Consider the following 22,918-nt stretch of genomic DNA (forward strand, 5'->3'; position numbering starts at 1 on the left):
CCAGCCCTTGATCAACTTTATCTGTCTAGACTATGAAGTCTGAGACGTGTTTTCTGCTGTTTCCCACTCCCGGTTGGGCCTTGAAGCAAAACTTTATTAGAATTTATAATGTTTTTAAAGGTGTCTGGATTCACTGCACATCTACAAACAAACCAGTCGCCACAAAACTGTTTTCAAACAGAGGGAGAGCACAACAATATTCACTCTTCAGGGTGTTGTGATCGAGGGACGAGGAATGGGCTGGGGAAATCAGTATTTAGGTGGAACTAATTAGTAACGACGAAAAGCTAAATGACAACGTAACCCACAGCCCCCTTGTGGGATGTTCTAAAATGGCTGTCCGCGTCTGAAACGTTTCAAGGACGTTCATTATCTGCTGGGTTGAGCGCTTTCGCAGCTCAGATCAGCATTTTGAGCCACGGCATTCAGCCTGTTGCCCTGCGGAAAAACTCCCCAGTTCGTAACATCCAGCGATACAGAAGCACGCAAAACACGATATCTTTTACTAGGCTAATAAAAATCAGAACGTATACTGTATAAAGTTTATAGACCACAAAGGTCTATCTTCCGTAGGAGGAAATTGGTACTTCAGACTACTGTTGGCATTGTAACAGAGAAAAAATATTTATCATCTGCTTTGGAAAACCTAACAGATAAAAGTCACCAGCAAAGCAAAATAACATATCTGTAAGCTTACCTGAATCCTTCCTCTCCGTGGAACTTTCTCATGGTACGGTTTCAACTTGCTGATTAATGCACATACGGCCACAAGGGGAAAAGGGCCAACGAGCAGGAAAATACTTCTGCCTCTTCGAGTCTACTCCGAGCAGGCAACTCTATAGGATCAGAAAGCAAAGCGCCAGGGCCATGGGGGTCTCACTCGTGCATCGCTGCGATGAGCCCGTTCTGGGGGGGGACTCAAGTCCCAGCTCCCTCCAGCTCCGAGGGGGCGTTCAGAGGGGAAAGTCCTGCTGAGTGAGATATTCCCATGTCACTGAGAGCTCTGCTACACCAAGCACAGCCCTCACGGCTGTGTTGCTCCTTGCTGAACCAGGGACGGGAGAGTGGAAACCCAAATATCTCCTGAAAGCCACCTGGGTGCCTTCCAGGAGCTATGTCCCAGGCTGATAAGATCCATATGGATTCAGCTTCTCTATGCACTGGAGGAAGGCAGGATGTGAAAACAGGAGGAGGAAGAAAAGGAAAAGCAAAATGCAATTTTCCCCAAGTTGTTGAGCTACTGCTTTTATAAAGCTGAATGACTTGGTATGAGGTAGGAGTGAAAAGATGTTCTCTGCTGGGGAAGGAGGACTTTCTGACTGTCAGACTGATGAAAGAGCGAAAAAGCTGACTACTGGGGTCACAACAGAGACAGACCGTGGCTCTGAGCAGGAGCTGGGAACTACAGAAGAGAGCCCAGGAGAGGTGAGCTGGAGACCCTAAGAGGCACTAATAGAGATTTTGGAGATCACCTCAGGGTCGGGAGGATCCCTACATCTGCAATAGGTTTATGTCTCTCAATATAGTTCCTGTGTGGTACAGAGCAGAAAGTGACTGCTTCCAAGATGTTTCTGCAAAATCCACGTCTGCATGCTTGAGGGCAGAATTGCATGTCCCAGGTGAAATCAGACACTTCAGTAAATGCTCTGGAGTTTCAGAAAGTTCCCAAAGACCCCAAACCTCATCCAGTTCCTTTGAAATCAGAAGCAAGACCGATGTCCTACGCACAGGCCTAAGCAAATGGATTTTCGTGTGCCTTAATGGACGGCTCCACCTCTAAAAGCTGTCATGGCTTCCCATGAAGGAGAACATTTTCCCCTTGGGTTGTTTACATGTGGAGTGCCTGTCCACAGGCAAACACCTTTCCTCACTTTCCTTTCAATGATCTGTGACTGAGCAGCTTCAGAGAGGAGGCATAACGGTTGTACATATAAAACCACCCAGGGACCACTTGCTGGCATGGAGGCCAAGTGGCACAGCTCAGCTCATATCCACAGATTTAACTTCGCACCACCCCTGAAAACAGACCAATATGCCTCTTAGGAACAGTCCCTGGCCCCAATATTTCTAATATTACAGAGAAGGTGACCTGAAAAGCCATTCAGGAGTCTGCAATCTACCATCACATTTTTGCTCCTCTAGTGACCAAGGAGGACAGAGACTACAAGGCAATGCAAGCAGGAGTAAAAGCCAAAAGGTTGTTTTTGCTTCCCCCATGCTGGTTAGGCTGGATTGCACAAAGCAATCTGATTCTTGCCAGGGTAAGCAAAGTGTTCTTGGCCCCGAGAAAATACATCCCCCAGGGCTTTCTGTCTCACCCACCACGGACATGCATGGCACTGACCACTCTTCTCTCCAGCCAAGCCTGTTGCAAGGGAAGATGGACGGGTGTTTGCTCCAACTGGCTTCCACCTACAGAACTTTGGACTTAGTCCCAAAAACATCAGCTGATGATCTCTGCTTCTAACAAATGAACAAACAGAATCCTTCCCTGGATTTGGAGAAGGGAGTGAGACTGCAGTAAACGTGGCAGGTTTGAGGGAAATGGGAAGAGAAGAGAGAAACTCTATTGAGATAAAGTTCCTCAATAGTATAGCAAAGCCAGGGGTCTTTCAAGGTTGTGTATAGACAGTACTTTTAGGTGGCTGGGTTATGTGCATTCTTTCTGGAGACCCAAAAATGTCTGCCTCAAGGATAGAAGCTGTGAGGCTTTACAAATGTTCAGTCTTGAAAAACAATATTAACAAAGATTCAGTCTAATGCATTAAAAAACTTCTCTAAAGGGTAGAGGTAACTGGAAGAAATTAACGCATAAACAACAGAGTTATGAAGTATAGACAGTTCTCTGATCCTCTTCACGTCTCTGAATTTTTCTTTCTAACTCTATTACTACTCTAAAGCAAGCCCAGGCAGCCCGCCTGTGAATGAAAGCCTTTCGTCCCACCTCCATTGCTGATAGCTCATTTCAGTGTTCCCTACTTCCACAGACAATTTCATGGATCTCCAGCGAGGAGAGGTCTCCTAAACCTCAGGAACACCACATAAAGATCTATCAGCACAATAACTAAGCCCTGAGCGACAGAAAACCTCCAGAAGTGCTGTCTGCCCAACTCGCCTCCCGCTGGAGTCAGTAGGACTTAATTACAGAACTCAGCCTCCTGCAACAGCAAGTTGAAGCCTGGTGCAAACACGACACTCCCTGACAGTTACCTCTATTACTGGGGGTTAAGCACTGCTTAGGCCTTGAAAAGTTCCCCTTAACTGGCACAGGTGAGTCACAGAAACATCTCAGACGCACAGCTCTGCCTGCCAGCCAGTGTGGACCCTACGTGATCGCCAAAGGCTCCTCACTGTGCTTTGCACCCAAAAAGAGAAGAACAGAGCTCTCTGTGCCTAGGTCTCCGCTTCCACGGCAATCACATCCTCATGGCTGTGGATGCCTTCAGTAGAGTTTGACCCTCTTTTACAGCAGTTTCTGGACAGTCAACCCAAAATACACTGATAGTGTTCAATTCATGAAAATTTGGTCTAGGAGGCTTTTGCTGGAGAGATCTGTGAACACAGACTAGTTGTTCATAAATGTGCACGGATGGATGGCTGTATGACTGCCATCTGAACAGAGAGTACACATCCAGACATCAATTTTAATGCAGTGGCACGAAAAACTCTAGCTTAGAAAACAATGAAATTTGTGCTACAGGTACAGTTGTGAAGCTTGACCTTTCCAAAAACCCAGGGAATATATGGTGGAAGAAATGAGTGTATACATACACACGTATGTAGACATAGGCACATATATGTCAGGTATATCAGCAGGTATCTTGCTCCTGTGTTGGGTAGGATCTGGGAGCTAAAAATGGGCCACAGAAGGGAGGGGACGGATTGAGAGGAGAACAGTAAATATTTATACAAAAATAAATAAATATTCTAACACTGCTCAAGTTGAAATGTTAATTCCCCAGCACTTCTAGGTTGTGTAACTTTTGTTTTAAATCTCCAAGGGAAATTACCCTACCTACTCTGAAGTATTCAGCCCAAGGCAGTTCATTAGCCCAGTGGGAGCAAGACAACCCTTCCGAGGGCACATTCACGGGGTCCAAAGATGAGGTTCTGCTACCAGCCCAGTAAGCCACCCTGCCCTCTTTTCACAGAAGAGAGAGGGAGCCTCACGACCAGCTTAGCACAGGTTAGCGAGATGAGGATCCCATCCCAACTGTCCAGTGGAAAAAACAGCGCGTCTTCAGCCCAGCTCTAGTCCTCGTTTCGGTGCTAAAAGATGGAACAAATAGATCTGGCTCATGACTTTGACATTTGCTCTGGTATCATCATCAGCTCTATCTGATAGGATGACACTACTTATACTGTGGTAGCCAGAGGAAATCCAACGCTAAGGAAATGGACATTCATTTAATGTTTATCTAGGATCTGCTCCACCAATGAATTCCAGATGTTGGCTTTAATTGTCGCATTCTGGTATGTTTAAGCAGCAGGAGTTCGTAAGGCCGATTTGTAAATCAATCTGGCAGACTCATACAGAATCCCATCTCTGCCAGCTTTTCTAAGTAAGATGCTCTTAAAATATTAAGTACTTAACGTGTCTGCAATACAAAAGGAAGGAAAGATTTTTACGAAATCCCTCCCCTGATGTTTTTCTCCTTTTGCTCCTTCTCCCCTTCATTTCCTCCCTATGGAACTGCAACACAAGCTACTCCCCTTGGATGAGTGCAATGAATTTTAGCAGTCCTAAAGCTGAAGAGGGTGACTCCCTGCAACAGGGTATGAGGGTGACTCCCTGCAACGTGGGCAGAGCACCCTGCTCCTGACTCACATGCATTCTTTCCGGGTAATTCCACCGATTTCCCACCACGACCAACGGCAACTGCATGCATGGACTACATCCAGTGATAGTGCTCCTGATATTTGAGCTCAGAGTTCTCTTAAAGCAGAAGAAAAAAAATTAAAAAAATTACTGTAGTCTTGGAACTGTCTCAGGCCCCACCTTCCATGTTCCTATTAATTTGTATTACACTGTTACAGAGGTCACAGCTCATATTCAGAGGTGGTTCAGAAATGCCTTTCACATTCTGAATCCCAAAGCATTGTACAAGCTCTGAGTTAGGCACTAGCAAGCCTTGCAGTTGTTTTGTGCTCACTGTGAGTTCACCCAACAGCAGAATGTTTTGTGCTGGTGTTAGAGGGATTGCTTATTGCGACAGCAATACTGGTCAGGCTTTGCTTACAAGAGAGCAAACTATCTTTAAAAATAGCTTCTGCTTAAGTACTATTTCCCTAATGGTCAGGGCAGACACTATAGTTTCTTAAAATCGCTTTAGAAATCCATTCTCTCAATCTCCTTTTAAAACACCCGTTCCTGAGAAGCACCTCAGTATTCAACACGTGAACCCGACTTACATTTTCCCAAGGAATGTGTACTCAGTACACACATTTTTCAAAAGGTGTCACTGGACGGGTAGGTAGGGTTTCAAAACCTTTCAGCATTGGCAATACTCATCCCAAGGAAGTTCATGGGAATACTTCAAAAGGCATTGACTCAGCCTCGGCTGAGTAATTTTGAAAACCTCCCCTTTATCTTCCAGCTTTGCTGGCCCCAGAGATAAATTGCTTTAAGTTCAGTTAAACATCCTCCTTTAAAATTACAGGCTTCTAAATGGGGTCCTTCTCTCTTAAGAGCACAAAACCCATTTCACTTGTGGCCTGAGTCATGCCATATTTGAAGAGACGTTTGGGAAAAGCAGTGGCTAAATACCCACCCGTTGCTTTACACGCTGAGCAGGGACCAAAGCATCAGCAAAGAACTGGCTGTACCATCTCAGCTTACCAGTGGTTTGCACTTGGAGGCTGGAGGAGAAATCCCACTTCCCCACAATCCCAAACAGGCAGCATGCAGTGAGCAGGCTTGGAAATACCTTCTATGTCCATGGGACACTGTCTAAGCAAGGCACAAAAGCAGCACCATCCCAAAAAGTTAAATCACTGCTGGTGTGAAAAAAAAGCTGGTAAGGGGCTCCAGAGAGGTGGTTGTCAGTAAGACAAGCAATAAAGTACTGTAAAAACAGGCTGCAGCAAAAAATAACAGGAAAAATGTGCAGACAACTTGTTGGGTTTTATTTTCGATGCCTGAAACCATTTCTGCGGTCCATAGCACATGAGCAAAGACAAACAGATTTGGCCCCAAACACAGAGGAGTGCTTTCTCCAAATACCAGGTGGAAAGGATCGAGTGAATCTTTTAATGAGTTTGCCCTTCAGGACATGCCAGCGTGGCCTTGTAGGAGAGGGGATGCTTTCACAGGACCAGCAATACTCCCTCCCTCGCTGCAGATGCTGAAGGATGGCAGAAATGTCACTGGTGAGCAGCCGGGTGTGCAGCCTGTCCTCCTGCAAAATGTGGCACTCGAGCACAAGAAGAGCCAAAAATTCCTGAGAAGAGCTAACACAGGTCAAACAAACAAATAGCAATAACCACATAGAAAGCGCAACCTTGGTGTCTGAGGTTTAAGAGTTTAATTTATAGCTGAATGTGTCCGTGACCCAGGTTTTGCCTAGAACAAGGGTAAAACATATCCAAATCATTCCCGGCAGAGGGATAGGAGATGCACGCGGGTGCTGAGGGTACTGAGGATGTCAGGTGGTCAAATTCCTTTCTGATGCAATTCCACTGATCTACCCCAAAAAAGCCACTGCCCTTTGGTCTGTTTACCATGGCAAGGTTTCAAGGGCCCACCACAAAATTATCTGTAATTACCCGAGGATGGAGTGCCCAGAGAACAGCCTCTGTTTTCTGAAGGTCGCGGAGCCACGTTTTGAAAACGGGCACGATCACAGCTTCTCAGACACCTCCCTGTAGTCTCCAAAAACCATCCCAGAGGCAAAGGGCTGGTGGAGTCCCCGCAGATGATGCCAACGGATCCACTAACGTGCTGGGAGATGGCTCACATTGGCACCGGAGCAGCATACCCAGCACCTCGTTGCAGTTTCGAGCCAGAGGCACAGATCAGCTCCTCACAATTCACCCTCAATAATATTCACTTCCCACAAGTGGAGGCTGCTGCATCTTCCAAGCCTCCTTGAAGGAAAGGGATTAAGGAAACCACACTCAAACCAAAGCAGCTCACAGGAGACCCTGGCTGGAACAAGCCGCTCTGCGTTGAATTTCCCCAACTTTCTCTTGGGTTGGAGCATTTCTCCTGCCAAAGCACACATGAGGGCTACCAGGAGAAGCTGAAGTAGGCTCACAGTTGTCAGGAGACGCCGCAAACACAGCACAAACACTGGGCTGTGCCGGGGGCTGGGGAGGCACCATCCCTCTCCTCTGCCACGATATTCCTGGGATTGCTCCGGAGAGAGCAGCAGGCAGGTCTGGGAATCCCACCCGTGTCTGCAGTGGGTCCAGCTCCCTTCCCAAATTCCCTGGCAGCAAATGAGGAGGACTGCCACCAGCCCTTCTCTGTCCTGCCAGCTGCAAGCTCAGTGCAGGTGAGATGCAGACTCTTGGTTACTTCAGCAGATAGGTCATTATAATTTTTTCTAGCTGAAAAAAAAAAAAAATCAATATGCCGACCCATATGGCTTCTCTTTAAGAGGCAAAACTCTAATACAGGACCGAAGAAAATTCAACTGAGAATCTGGTGGTGGTGTTTTTTTCCAAATCAAAATGATTTTGTGATGGAGGATTCACTCCCAAATGTTTCAAAGGCCTGTGTTGCCAGTCAAGCAGAAAACTGACAACTCAACAGCTGTAGTGACTTGACAATGTTTTTCAGGGAAACAATGAACTGGAAGTAAAACAAAAATGGTAATAGAAGTCCTATTTGGACTCCTATTTTGGAGTCCAAGAGTCATTTGGATTGTGTGATGAACTCAGATTTAATGGCTTGGTTGGCATAAGGAGATCAGGGGATCCATATTCTGCATTTCTTGCCCTATAAGCTTTGTAGTGTGTCTGTAAGAAAATTGTATACATAAGCAGGAACACGTGTATGTGTATCAACATGAATGGAAAGAAGAAAAAAAGAAAGACATCAACTGCCTTTGTCGCACTGGATCATTGCAATGGAAAATAAAACTATTTGCTTCTTTTTAATGTACATGAAATATTTTCTGTACAGGGCTGTTTATAATTTAGCTCGTGATTAAACAACAGCATTGTTCTTACTGTTTGTCTCCCTATTGTTCTGCCACTTGCAGTAATTTAAAGCAACGCAAGAGAAATCACAGACAGATGCATTGTGCAGAGGACAGATGTGCTGACCCACATGGTGCTTTAACAGCTAAGCTTGTAAGAACAATGTTCATGTTCCTCACTTTTACTGAACATGAAAAGAAAGGTCTCTTTAAAACACGAATTTGAGAGCTGCAAAATACATTATGAGAGTAGAAAGTGAAGGGATAAGTTCTATGGTATCTGATTTCTTTCACTGCTTGGAGGGGCTTTATTTCTCCCCTCTTTTCCTTGGCTTCACTGAGAGCAGCAGGTTCCACCTCGTCAGCGAGACCAGAGTTAAAACTGACATTTTATGTGTGGAACCAGTCCAAGACTGGTGGCTTATGCTCTTAACATCCTGACATCTCAACCTCCGAGAGCAGCAGCAGCGCTGCTTCCAGTGGCTGCAGAACACCTTAAAAAGCAGCATAAACTGACAATGAAAATAAACTACGGTTGCTGCACTGCTGGAGTCTGGCAGCCCTTAACAAATAAAGCGGCGTCTGGGTGTTAAAATACATAAATCTGTCATCATTACCAGGCTAAGGGGTCGTCATCCTATTCACAAAATAAAAGAACTGTGCATAATCAGTAGGGCAGGGAGTTCAGAACAAAGTACGCCTTTTACAAACTCTCAACTGCTGATAGATGGATGTTTGCAAGGGACTTAATGTCTTTAACAGGGTACATTCAAGAAGGAGTGTAGGTTTCAGAACTCCTGGGATTAGTGTTTTGGTTTTTTTTCTCTTCTTTTCCAAATTTATTGCCAGAAGTGTATAATGTAAACACGTGGGTCTTCTAACTGTGAAACCCACGTTATTATAAAGTACGAAGAATTAAAGCATTCTAGCACAATGATATTATTCATCAAGCACAACGTAGAATATGTTCTCTCATCAAACAAACAAAAAAAAAAAGAATTAAAAATAGGTTTATACACAAATTGCCAGAAGGTTTTCTTTTCTTTTTCTTCATCTTTTTCTTAATGTGGATGCCAAAGACAGCACAGGAAAGGTAGAGAACCAGATCCTACATGAATGTAAAAGTACACCTCCTCTACAGCCATACATTTTAACAGGCAAAGTATCTACATGTATAGATCAAGAAGCAGCATGTGAGCGATCAATGGTGTGTGTGTGCATGCATTTACACATAAAGAGAGAGTCTCCAAAATCAACAGTCAAGTCACACCTTATAAACTTGCCCAACTTCTGCTGTTCCCTCTGTAATAAATATTATGCACTCTGCCTTAATTTACAAGCATGCTTTTTGTACATTTCTCTGTTAACTGATATTAAAGGACTGAAATTTGGCTACAAACTACCATCCATGGTATTTACTGGGCAAACTGAGGACAGCAGAGCTGTATGACACCCCGTGAGCAAATGGGGCACAGTGCTCTTTGGCAGGGGCCTCCTGGAGACACTGTGCCCAAAAAGTTCGACCAGCTTCAGTGGGCCACTGTGCCCAGTGTGGCCATGTGAAGTCCAGTCTGGGGCAAGAAGAGGGAGAATAGGTGCCAAGGAAACACTGGCAACAAAACTGAAAGATCCTTCTAGAAAAGTTAACAAAAAGATCCTCCTGCTGGGGGATGATGGTCATCTGGGATGGTAGGTGAGATGGCATGTATCTAAGAACTGTTGATGACCATTCTGTCTGTCAAGCCTGTAATTAACCTGATTGCCTCTCATTGCTTGGGGCACCCCTAATTAATTAAAAGACCCAAAGACCCTTAGCTAAAGATCTGCAGTCACGGCAGACTGGCTGGTGATCTAGCCCACCTTCTGCAGGCCTGCTCTCTACACACATTCACATCACCTGCTCGGACCTGAGACTGCTGTGGCTTTTGGACCAGCAGATGTGGACAGATCAGCAGCTGTGCACATCAGCATTGCTCTGGCAACACAGACTGAAATTCTGCCCATTAGCTCTATGGAAGATTATAACGAAGACAACTCTAATTAATAAAATCAGAGGCAAAAGCTGTTTTTAGCCTCAGACTTACTGACCAAAAAAACCCAACGCATACGCCACAACCTCGTTGGGATCAGAGGCGGATTCTATTAATATCATTTAACAGAAGGAAGCCATAAACTGCTCAGATCAAACATACTTTTCATGTCAGCCCGCCTGGCATTGTGTATTGCTTTCGTTCCCAAACAATATTTGTGCAGCAAGCAGAGCTGCAGCTTGATACTTGTACGGGTGTAGCAGCAGCTACGCACTCCAAAGGACTGTGGGCTAACTGCATCCATATGTCCTGCACGCCTCGCATTTACACTGCCTGCAGCTCTGGTCTGCCACAGTCTACCACAGGATGGAGTATGGGGGGAAATTATATATACATACATATATGTATGAATTTCATGCTTACATTCGTGGAAAAAAATCTTTTCATTTCCTTTAAATTGTGAACAGGTGTTGTCACCTTCTTAACTCGACTTCTATGTTACAGCTTCACGAAGGGAAAAAGAAATCTACCCGAAACAGTGAGGCTTTTGTTAGCCAGAACATGATGTATTGATAAGCGTACTGTAAAGTTTGTTATAAAATCAAATGAAACTAATAAAACCCAACAAAGATCTTGTAAAATCTGTGGACATTATACTGCATTAGTGCTGAGCTACGTTATAGATCTGGATGTGGAAGAAACAAGACAACTGCCCAGTTCTGATGTTTTCCAGCCTTTCACACCCATTCACCGAGAGCCGTCAGTTAAAACTCTTGTTGATACATTTTTGATCAGTCATTTTCAGGATGATAACAGCTAACACTGGCATTCACATCATCACCTCTTTCTGGAGACAGATTTTTCAAGAACAAGTTATTACGGGCAGCAGTGACCTCAATCTAAGTGTAGAACTCATTAAAATGACTAAAATTAATGAATTTTATTTTTTTTTTCCCCCAGCAATCCAGAAATAGTCATGTTTTCATTAAATTATTTCTCTCTCCTCCTTTCCTCTCCCAGGACAGTGGACACTTTCCAGGACTAAACATGTTGCAGATTGGGACAGGGGGCTTGTTAGACTCTTAAGTGGGATTCCCCGAATGAGGAGGAAATGAAGCACCACTGAAATTCAGGGGATGGGAACACTTAATTGCTTTTAGATGACTTTTAACATCCAGACCTGTGTGCTTGTGCTGTCCTCGCACAACACTAAGCTCGGTCAGGGTGTGTGTCTTCACGCCTCAGCTAATAAACACTCGGAAGGAAGAGCCCTCGCTTGGGTGAGACAACCATTAGTCAACGATGAGTCACTTCCACTGGAAAAGGAGCTTCACTTCCAACCGAAAAGTTTTAGCTACGAATTTACACTGAAACATGAAAATACTCATACGTGCTGAGCATTTCGTACTCCTCTATGTTAGTCAATGGGACTCCGTCACTCAGCACCACAACGTGCGTCTGCACCGCGGGCCTGCCGTGCCCCGGTACCGCGTGCTGGCCAGAAGGCCTCGTGCAGTCACTGCGACTGGTAGGCCTCAAGTAGTAAATTAAGGCTGCCCTTTTCTCCTCGGCTCCCAAAGGCCAAAACCAATCTGAGCTTTAATTAGCAACATAACCATTACTAAGCATCAGCGACTATGGCCAGATCCTCATCTGGTGTTAATCAGGCTGCGTATGCACAGGAGGCCACCAACGTAGATCCAGCTGCCGGATTGGGGCCTTAACAAATTAAACATGAGAACTTTGTAACTGTTTATTGTCACAAGGAATTCTTCATTTCCATATAACAACTGACTAATCATCATTAGTCATGATTATATGCCCTGTGATTGTGTTAACGGTCCCATGCTGGATGGGCTGCCTTTCGCACTTGGTGCTGAAGTAAATGTGCTAAAGCAGGATTGCTAGCCCCATACCATGCCTAGCACAAGCTTAAACCACCTTGTTCTCAAATGCAAATACTGCACCTTTTTTTTTTTTTTAAAGTGTTGACTCATTTCAGTTTTTGCTTAGCATTAGCAGTCCCTCGGTGCACACATTGCTGACTCAATGTTGATTCACATCTTCTTGCTGAGCACATTTCTCTCTGGTCCCCGGAGTTTATTAAGACGCCAAAATCCAAACATAAATGAATTTGTCATGCTTTTCCAAGATGGCTGGTGGCACCTGACTCTAGGCTACAAATGTTTTCTCAGCTTTTGCAATATAAATGAGTTCTGAGACACGGATTGATGACTTCATTGGAGAACTGTAATGCAAACCATATTTTACTGTACTTGACTATTTTCACTCAGTATTTTCTACTACTATGAGCAGGAAAAAAAAGCACAGTAGAATAAATATTCCTTCAGACTTTGCCATGAGTTTTTTCAGGAGACTTATGCTGACTGTTAAGAAAAAGGTTATTTTAATGCAAATTTTTCACACATGCCTGTTATCCAAGAGAGCTGTCTCTGGACAAGTTGTAAAAAGCATAAAATAGCAGCTGGCTCAGCAGGAAAAAGCTACTTTAAAGATAAATCTTCTGATGTCAGGGAAGATTCTCACGGCAGTCAACTGCAGCAGACAGACAGCAGACATTTAAGAACAAATTTGATTTGTTTGAAAACAAGATGTAGTTCAATTTCTGGACAACCCATGTGAGTGAGGTTCAGGACAAGCTGCTCTGTCTCCCGCTCTATGCATCAGGATTTTACTGATGGCTTGGCCACTCAGAGGGCCAGGCAGCAGAAAGGGAAGTATGAACAGGATGGTAATGGATTCTTCCCCAAATCTTCCTCCAAATAAACCCAGAGAAGAGAAAAAGCAAATGTGACAGTCAGAGATACAGGACAGAAGGAAAAACACTGGAGCAGCTGTTCCTTGAACTTATATGTTGATCTTTTGGGATGGTGTGCAAGATGTCTTTTGCAGCCTACAAACATCAAGTGAAGCAAGAAACCTACAGAGCAGAGACAATCCCAAATCTGCTCTTGCTACTGCTTCCTATTTTCTTTGCTACAGAAGGTAATAATAAACATGCATGCAGATGCAAAAATAAATAAAGGCTGATCTTTCATCACTTGGTTTAGCAGTTGATGCAAGACGAAGTATTTACTGGTAGCACCTGTAGCAATAGCCCTGTGTGTTGCAACGCTGGCACACCTCGCAGGATTTTACCCAGAACATTTCTGTAAGTGAAAAACCTTCTGTGTTGTGTATTAGTGAAAGAGGTTATTATGCCACAGCATAAATATTTGCTAATAGTCCTTCCTACAGCTGTTCATCGATGAATTTCCCTTCAGAAAATGGCCAGACTTCTGGAACAAGTGATACTGTTATTGCAGAAAGGGATGGTGGTGGAGGTTGTCCAGCACTTCCTTGTTAAGTGGCTTTGGTTTGGGTTATTTATAAATTTCACCTACTTGGGCTAAGATTCCCCAGGGAGGTCCTGGTGGCTGCAGCATGCAAGGGCTCCATCTGCCTCCAGCACCCACATGTCTGGGCTACAGCACTGATGGGGGGAAAGCCAGGTGAGTATTTTGGCTGGCAGAGCAGGGGACCCATCAGGTGACACACACTTGGCATTGGGACAGAACATGCCCCAGTCCGTACACAAGGTGGACAGTTTTCAAAGAATGAGGAGGCATTCAACACTCTGTTTCTTCCTTAGGCTTCCCTTTATAGCATACCGGCAAGGAAGTTTTATTGTGCAGTAAAGAAACAGCACGTTCCAACCAAGCATCTAAAAACAAAATAAAGCTACTTTTCACACCTGGAGATTAGAAACCAGCTCTTCTGAATTGATTCAGCTGGGAGATAAAAAAAAAGAAAAAAAAAAAAGACACCCTTCAGTGGACAATCAGAGGTAAGATTTAATGGGCATCATTGTACAACCAACTTTTTGGGGGAGGTACAACACATTTCTTTTGATGAGCCTGCAGATAATTCTCTGCAATAAGGAACTATTGTACTTAATAACTGCAATGCAGATTTAATACTGATTAAAGAGGAGTTCCTTTTCCAGCATCTGTAAATCTGTCTGTAGTTTAATTGGCATCCCAAATTTTGTGGTAAGCCACAAAAACTATTAAGGCTGGCTAGGAGAGGAAATTGTAGTTTTGACTTATATTGGTTATCTGCTTTTACTGGCTTACATTTCACGCAGGGGTGCATTAGAGCAGGATTCCTTGGATCTTTGGGATCTGGGTCCTGCTGTCTGAGAGGATGGAGAAAAAAACAGTGCAGAAACCAATTGGTACCATCTGGGTTGGCAAAACCTTTGTCTGAGAAGGAAGATCAAAACCCCAAAATAAGAGAGGACTCCCTTCCAACAGAGCAGCAGGAAGATGCTAAATTAGGAAGAAAAGACTTTACCTAGAGTTGTGGAGAAGGAATAGAGTGAGACTTAAGAAGCTTATACTCAACTCCGAGCCACAGCTCATATTTTCTGTGGTCTTGGATTAATCACTTGATCTCTCTTTGCCTTAGTTACCATCTGTAAAATCCCAGTAATCCGTCTCATCCACACTTGCAGACTGAACGTCCTCCAGCCAGGCAACATGTAGGTATGTCTACCAGATGGGCAGAGGTTGACCCAAGTTTGCTCTGCTCATGAGCTGAGCTGGCTGGCTGCAGCAAGATCTGGCACAGACGCCACAAAGAGACATTAGAAGAGCCTTAAAGCCAAATTATCACATCTCACAGAGACCAGACGTAGACAGGGGAGCTCACCTCTGCCACATCTGCTGACACCCATCGATACTGGTGGATCCACTGCCTTATATACGTTGTGTTTTTTTTACAATGTCACAAATTTTTGTTGTCTCTCTGTAGTACTCTAATAGAATATAAAGACTAATAAGAGTTAAGATTAATAGGAGCTATATAGCACTGAATGCAGGCAGAGAGGTTCAATGCCGCTGAAGTTTAGTCTCTGCTCTCTGTAGGGCCTTGGTTAAACCTTCACCATATCCTGCCACAGTTTACATATAACCCAGGGGTGACAGTTCCTCACTTGCCAGTGGTGTGGCAGAGCTCAGTTAAAAGCATATAGCGTTTAACTACAAAATCTTTCAATAAGCTACTGTATGGATAACAGATATTACTGCTTAAACTCCCAGAATGTTTTCATGCCAAACTAGGTTTTATTTTTTCAAGTCCCGGTGTTTAATGAATCATCTGATTCTACTCTGGATTTAATATCTTAACCACCTTGCCGGAGTCTGACACCTGCGTGGTTTATACTTGTTAGGTGTCAGCAGTAAAGCAGAATAAGAGGGCTTTTTCTCCTTTGAAGGAGTGGGAGAATGAGAGGCCATATGGTTCAAAAGGCTACTGTGCCTAATGAAGTTTGTGCTTTCCGGAGCACAAAAAAAACAGTTCCATCAATTTGATCTTCATCCTCAGAACCGACATGCGGTTGGTTTTAAAACACTGCCTCCTTCTCAAAAACCAACAAAGGACCTTTCTCGACCGAAAGCATTCTCACCAAGACGAACGCGAGCATCTGGTCAATGCATTAAATGTTTGGATCCTTTGAAAGAACAAGTCGGCCATACCTTGTGTTTACTTGCAGACCTTGGAAAGAAAGACACTAGGGAAACATTTGTTTTCAGGGGAAACTCTTCTAATGAAAAGAAATCGTTTTGAAACGTTACGTGAACACATCTGTACCAGTGGAGACAGGGGACAGAAGTAATCCATCAAAAATGCTCCAAGCAACAACAACCACACTGTGAGACAAGGCAGCAAGGTGCAAAAAGGGTAAGAAATAATGTCTTTAGCCAGCATTACAATAAGGATGCATGGAGACAAACGATAACTCAGCCCATATGTCTGCCACACGTTTATTTTAAAGTTAGCCTTTTCTTGGCAGTTGGTGATCGATATTTATTTGCATAGGGCTCAATCTCACACCCACAGAGGCTGGTGGGAGCTTGCCATTTCCTTCCATAGCTTCCTGATGAGGCTCCAAATAACCAGTGTTTGTGCTCAGGGCTTTTCATTGCCAAATATAATGAACGCTATTGTTCTTGACACAATTTAATTTGATAATCCAATTTCCCTGAGCAACTGAACTGCAGTTTTTGCCTCAGTCTTTCCTGAATGCCAGTCAGCTTTTACCCTGCGCCTCCCCGCTTTTCCCTCTCATTTGTTTCTGTCATGCTCCCAAGAACAGTCAGGGCCTTCTTTGACTCACAGATGCTGAGATGCCACTTTGCCTTGGAGTAACAGGAGCCATTTGGGACCCTGAGCCTAAGACAAGACACTGGATGACAGAGATTAAAGACTCTGGCTACCTCCGTGTACAGCAAAAGCACAAGCAGGGCTGAAACAGCTCCTGTAGCATTCCCTCCTCCACACCAAACAGTCTAGAAGCCATGCCCAAAAGGAGTTTTCAGAGACATCAGTTTTCATAGACTATTTCCACTTCACTGTTCCTGCACAGGGGAGCAAAGAAGGGAGGATGAACACAGGAAGGAAGGAAGTGTATGAGGAAGACCAAACCACAAATTGCATGTAAGCTGCAAGCTGGCTTTGGCAGCTTTATATCACTGATGCTCCAGGAGCTGTAAAGCAAGAGGGTTCCCTCACCTAGGCATCTCTTTCCTGATAAGACTTTTACGTTCTGGTCTCTCTCTCATACCGGCTCCCGCAGCAAAGTGCATTCTCCAAGAATCACCCTGTTATCGGGTGATAATCCTCCATCAAGCAGTGCCAAGTGTTTGCTACATGCTCTGAGACCACAGCAGCCCTCCTACTGTGAAGGGGTAGAAGAAGAAGTAGGAAAAAAAAAAACAAAAACAGGCCATGTGCCAACCGGCAGGCAGCTGGATGCAGCCCTGAACTGCATCCTCACTTTTACTGTGTGAGCAGAAACAGGACTTTGTCAGCCAGATACCGGTGTGTTGACTGGACAATAGCATGAGCAATATGCCTGATTTCCCCCCTCTTTGTACCCTTTCCTTTTGCTCCAGCATCCTCCAGCATGTCAAATTTCATCCTGCCCATTCCCAAGTCTTTCCCCTCACACAGACAAAGAGCAACGAACACATTTCTGTGGCAGCCACAGCAGAGGAATCTCCAATTATCCAGAGAAGTTTCTTTGGGGACCTTTAGGAATGCTCAGCCCAGCAGGTCACCCCAAAATCCCATCACCAGGCCAAGGAAGCCCTTGGGGGCCAATCAAAAGCACAACTGGAGAACCCACGGTCACCAAGCTGGCATCCAAAACTTTTAATCTTGTCTACGTCAGGTGGTTTTCTCAGCAACTGAGCATCCCTGAGTCAACTACCAGCTCTGAGCCTTGTTTCAACCTAAATATTACTATTCCTGAAGATACCATGTTTTGCAAAAGCTCAGTACATGCTGAGCTGTACCAGCTGTACCTTTTTTTATGGGTACCTTAATATTTGTTTTGAGAACTATCCTGTTCCAACAGCAAACATAAAGATCAGCGTGACCTCTCCTTATCACACAGCCTTTCCTGTGTGGAATTCACTGTGATCTGGACCCTAGTGGCTATTGCATCATTTCTGTTTATTTGTAACCTTTGGCACCGCGCAATCTTATCTGCCTGCAGCCGGCTGCAGCAGAAGATGTGCAGCAACACCGCCAGCTCTGGCAGTCCTCAAACACTGGAAAGGGCCAGCCAAGAGCGGAGGTCAGTAAATGATTAGCAAAGCAAATCTGCAGTCACTGACAGCTACGCAGAAATCAGCTAGCCCTCTCCTCCCTCCAGAGCAGGTGAGGCCGGGCGTTTCTCCGGCCCTACTCACCGATCACGATGAGCGTGTAGTTCACATTGGTGCTGCCGAAGCCGTTCGTGGCTTTGCAAATGTAGGTTCCCGCGTCCTCGCTCTCCACCTCCTTGATTTTCAGCCCCTGCTGAAGGATTCGGAACCTCGTCCAGCCGCTGTGGATCGTGCGCCCATCCTTCATCCACATGGTGAGAGGTGGAGGGTCGCCCTCCACCGGGCACAGGAGCTTGATGGTCCTCCCTAGCCTCACGGACTGGCGGTGGATCACTTTATCGGCAATCCTTGGGGGGCCTAAGAAAGAACAGAGAGAGGAAGAGTCGTTACTGTTTTTGCTAATGATATAGCATTGATTTAAAGACCAGTCATCAATCAAGCCACTGCACATTGACTGCTGCACAGAGATACAGGGATAACAGGTGGTAGGGACTGTTGTTGGTTGTAGAAACAGGGATACAGGTTGTAGGAGATTTTGGTGCTTACCAAAAATCTCTTACAGAGCCGAAAATGCAGGTGATTATGGAGGGATACATCAACAGAGATACTCGTTTGTGTGAGACCTGGAGCTACAGCTTTCCCATCGGCAGCAGCTCATGCTAATCCACAGCTCTCACCCACCAGCCTGGTTCTGATCCTCTCTTCCTTTCCCAAAACACCCGCGTTTTCCTACAGTAAGAAGGAATCCTGTATACAAACTGTTCAGCTGCGTTGGGTAAAGCAACTGTAGTTATTTTAAACTTAACACCAATCCTAAAGGCAAAATTAGTAACAGTGCTGGTACTTAAAACAAAACACTGCCTCCCCCCCCTCAAAAAAACAAAAAAGTTATAATCCTTTCATGTTGTATGTACAGTAATTCCCTTTAATAGTCACCAGATGGGCTCTATCTGAGACCCGTAAGTCTGCAGTTGTCGGACATAAAGTGTTCGTTGGGTAATGCTTCACTGAAGGGCACAGCATAGCCACTATAGTGGCTATAGCGGCTTATAGTCCAAAAGAGGATATTTTGATAAATTGCCTTGGCAGCCCTGCTGGCTTGGCCTGACGGCCGAATGTTTGTTCTTTGCAAAAGGTGATCATTTCATGCAAAACAGAGCGTCCCTGGAATGCCACAGAGCGAACACGCTGTTTGCCATGCGGTAACAGGACACACTCGGACAGGCCAACACACAAAAAAAGAAGTGATGAAAACAGCAGGAATGGTCCCGTAGCTGAATTCAACCTGAAAATTTCCTCCCAAGGCTCCAAAAAGTTGAAGCAAGAGTCTCTTCTTCCTGCATCTGCATTTTCCTTAATCAGTCCATTGCACAAGTTCCCCGCTCCAACTGCAATAGCAGTGCTTTTCCCAGAATCCCGTATTAATGGGTGTGATAATGAGCGCCCTGCTCTTGCATAAGGACAGAATGTTTTGCTAAGGATTGCTGATGCTCAGTTGCACCCAAACCCACAAGATGTTTGTGGGATTTGAAACTGCTCCTTCGTGTTTTATTTCTATTTCTAGTGTTTTGCCGGACAGGACCCACATGGAATAATCTACAAAGCTCATATTTGCGCTTATGACTAATTCCTATTATTTCAGTGTCTGCCTGAATTTTCTCCAGCGTGACTAAGGCAGCACGTACGGTCCAGCTCACGGATGACTGCAGAGCTGCTGCCGCAGTTGCTCGTGTTGAAGAGCACCCATGGATTTCGCAGCTTTGCTGGTGAGCAGAAGTGCTGCTCAAGCTGAGAAAAGAGTCATGAACTAGCTTGAAACCCATTCATTAGTTTAACTAAGAGCCTGATTAAGGCAATGGGGCTTAGTTTAGACACACACGCGTTCTGGCGAACTGCTGAAGTCCCAGCACGGGGATCTTGAGAGCAATTATTCTGAAAAAGTCAGTCCCAAGGGAAGATCACACCCATTCCAGCACACCTTCTGCAGGCACCCATGGGACACAGTCCTGGAGGTGGTGGTGCCCTCCCATACTCCAAGGGAACTGGCACAACACCAAGAGAAATCCTGCCCAGCCAGGGCTTTCTAAGCATGGGAAATCGCGCTGTTGGTACCAGTGTAGTGTGGGAGATCTCCAAGCAGCTCTGTGGATGGAGGAGATAATCCCGAAATCCTCTGAATGCTGATCTGACACAAGCCCTGCTGCCGAACCTTTTTAAGAGGAGATCCGCTCATCAGGAGGGATTGTGTCTGCTGGCTTTGATGAAGTGGAGTTTGCTGATGCTGGATGAGGATTCAGCCCAAATTCTGCTACGGTTCCTCACCTGGTGCAGCATCTTACTCAGTGTAAAGAAGCCTAAGTGTCCAAACAAGTCCAAGCTTTGCTGAAATTCTGGGTTGGCCCCTGGAAAGGTCCTTTCTGACTTAGAGCCCTACCAAACCAAGTCACGCTTTAAAAGCAGCTTCCTTACGATCTACTTGCAAGCCAGGATACTGCCCTGTGCACATTCAAATTGCAAAAGCAGACCTATAATTAGTGCCGAGGAAAAATGCTTGGTGCGGGGCAAGCAGGGACAGCGGGGAGAGAGCGCCCTCTTCCCAGCCCGGGAACCTGCCGCAGCTCCTTCAAAACCCCTTTCCTTCCGACATTCAGGTTGACTCCTGATGAATTTTGAGACCTGGAGGAATCGGATAGTTTCCCAGTCACGTCATGAGCCCCGTTGGGGCGGGCTGCACAAGCGGCTCTCCCGATGGCACCGGAGTCGCCTCTGGATCTGTCACATGGTTGGGTCAGCGATAAGCTTGGTCCTCCTAAATGCCATTTTCCTTTGATTGACCTTTCATTCTGAGGAATTGCTGGATCGCTCTCTGTCACAGGATCTACTCGCAGACCTCCATGACATTTAGGAAAGGGTGCGTTTCTCAGAGCCTTTCTGCCTCAAAAGAAAAACGCCTGCGGGGTCCTCTGCAGCCCCTTCCCCCTTCGCTAGCCCCTCTGGTGCCTTGCTCAGGATGAAGAGTAACAAATTCTCCCAACATTTTTTTCCTGCTGGTAATTCTTCTGAATTTTCTGCATTTCTCAATACAGTACAGCCCCAGGACGTAGACGCTAAAACCTCACTTCTGTTCATCTGTGCTGTAAATATTCCTATTTTATTACCCATTCTCTCTGTAGCAATAACTTTCCGTGTCAGCTCTACCCTCTCTCTGTAATCAGTGCCTTCGCACGTGCCAGAGGCTTCAGGGGCCCTGGCAAGCCCACGATAGCCGGACCTCCTGTAGGTGGTTACAGCAGAATCAAATGTTGATACCATCACGGCTCTCTGTCTCTTTCTAATGTACAGGCATCTCCTGGGTCCTATTTCACTACATATCTGTGCAGCCCTGCCTTGGGACTGCACCAGGGACGGATGAATGCTTTTCAAGGCAAGACACACTCTGGCACACCTCACCACTCCGCGCTGGCAGTATTTCGAGGGAAGGCAGCGGGGAAGGGGAAGGGGAGGCGTGCTTTACAGAAAGGCTCCTTTGCAACATCCCCTGTGCTGCATGACGTACCGTGGAAATCCCTCAGCATGCAGACAGAAAAGTACGCCCCCTCCGAGCCTGTGCATTACACTGCCCAGATCCTCCTTGAATCTAATTTCTGGGCTGCTCTATGGCAGCTCCACCTCCTGCTAAACGAAGTGGGTAAAAAGATGCGGTAGAAAGATGCTGAGTACCGCACCACGGGTCCTGAAGGCAGCTCCCCACCTGGCAGAGCTGCCCCATGGCAAGCCGGGGGGTTGCCAATAGCTGCCAGCTCTCCCACGGCATTGATCTGGGGACGTCCCTCGGCGGCTGCCTCGCGCGGGGCTGGGACACACGTGTGCTCACAGCTGAGCGCGGTGGCATGGCAGCGGAGCCCAGCGTGCAGCCCAGGGCCCTCCAGGCTGGATGCATTTCTACAGCTGCTCAGAGAGGCAAAGTCCCAGGAAAGCACCTGCTGCTTCACCTACAGCTGCCGGCGAGGTAAAAACTGGCTGAACCCTGAGCACCGTCGACTCCCCATCCTTTGGCTGCTGTTGCCTTCTGCCCCGCACCCTAATGCTGACTTACAAAGAGGATGCAATCGCTCCTCAAGCAATTCAGTCCGTTTCAGCCATCCTAGACCCCAGCTTTTAGGTTGTACACAAGCAGAAGTGATCCGGTGTATTTTTGGGATTGATCCCCCTATAGCTACATAGGGCACAACAAGAGCTGGATACCAACACTGTAAGGGACTGGTTCAAAACCTGAAATCATGTTGTTAAACCATATTATTAAAATCTGTAATGCAGACATCTACCAACACAGATTTTTTTTAATGCCAATATATAAAATTTTTCCAGTTCAGTCCCTCTATCCTTATCCTAGCCATTTGGGGGATCCAATTGCCATGTCCCAGGACCCACAGGCAAAGGCACAGCACTGGGTCCTCTCAAGACAGAGCAGGAGAGATCAGTGCTCGTGGGTCCTGGTTGGAAACCCTGGGCAAGGAGTTCCTACTCCATACCCCCCTCCATACCCCCCTTAGCCACTGGGCAGTGCTTTTTGAAAAAATCTGCTTGTGTAAGCGCTGAGAATCTGCAACCTCTGATGCTCCTGGAGACAGAGAGAACTTCAGGCAGCATTTTGCCATGGGATATGGGAGAAGAGGCCACAACCAAGCCCCCAGGTAGGTATTTCACTGAAATTGCTGGTTCAGATTTTTGCACATTTTTATGGTCGTCAGGGAGAGAAAACAACCCCCGTTTCTTGTTCCTTGCAATTTTCCATTATGCAGAGGCAGCTCTCTATGGCTCCAGGGCGCTGCTGAGAAACACCCTCTAAGCCAAGCCCCACTGGAGAGGGTGAGCTGACTTCAGAGCCTGCGAGAACAGAAGGAGCTAGTGCAATAAATTAAGCCCTACCTCGACACGAACCCAGCAGGGGCTGGTTTCCTTCAGTCCCCCTTGTCCTCAGCCCAGCAGTTCGACAGAATCATTTCTTAATATTTTGGCTGAGGGGGAAGGGTGGGGTTTGACATCCGTGGATGTGACTTGGGAAGAA

The 22,918-nt window shown here is 45.8% G+C and overlaps 1 protein-coding gene across 4 annotated transcripts in view; it reads right to left on the reverse strand.

Moving 5' to 3' along the window:
- Positions 1 to 22,918, reverse strand: part of FGFRL1 (fibroblast growth factor receptor like 1) — a 173,600-nt gene that overhangs the window by 73,766 nt on the left and 76,916 nt on the right. For all 4 annotated transcript variants that reach the window (XM_083833809.1, XM_083833808.1, XM_083833810.1 and 1 more), the window contains exon 3: positions 17,935 to 18,207. In XM_083833809.1, coding sequence (XP_083689935.1) covers positions 17,935 to 18,207 — 273 coding nt within the window. The remainder of the gene's footprint in view (positions 1 to 17,934; positions 18,208 to 22,918) is intronic.

Source organism: Anser anser (assembly GCF_964211835.1).
Source record: "Anser anser genome assembly, chromosome: 4".
Taxonomy (NCBI): domain Eukaryota; kingdom Metazoa; phylum Chordata; class Aves; order Anseriformes; family Anatidae; genus Anser; species Anser anser.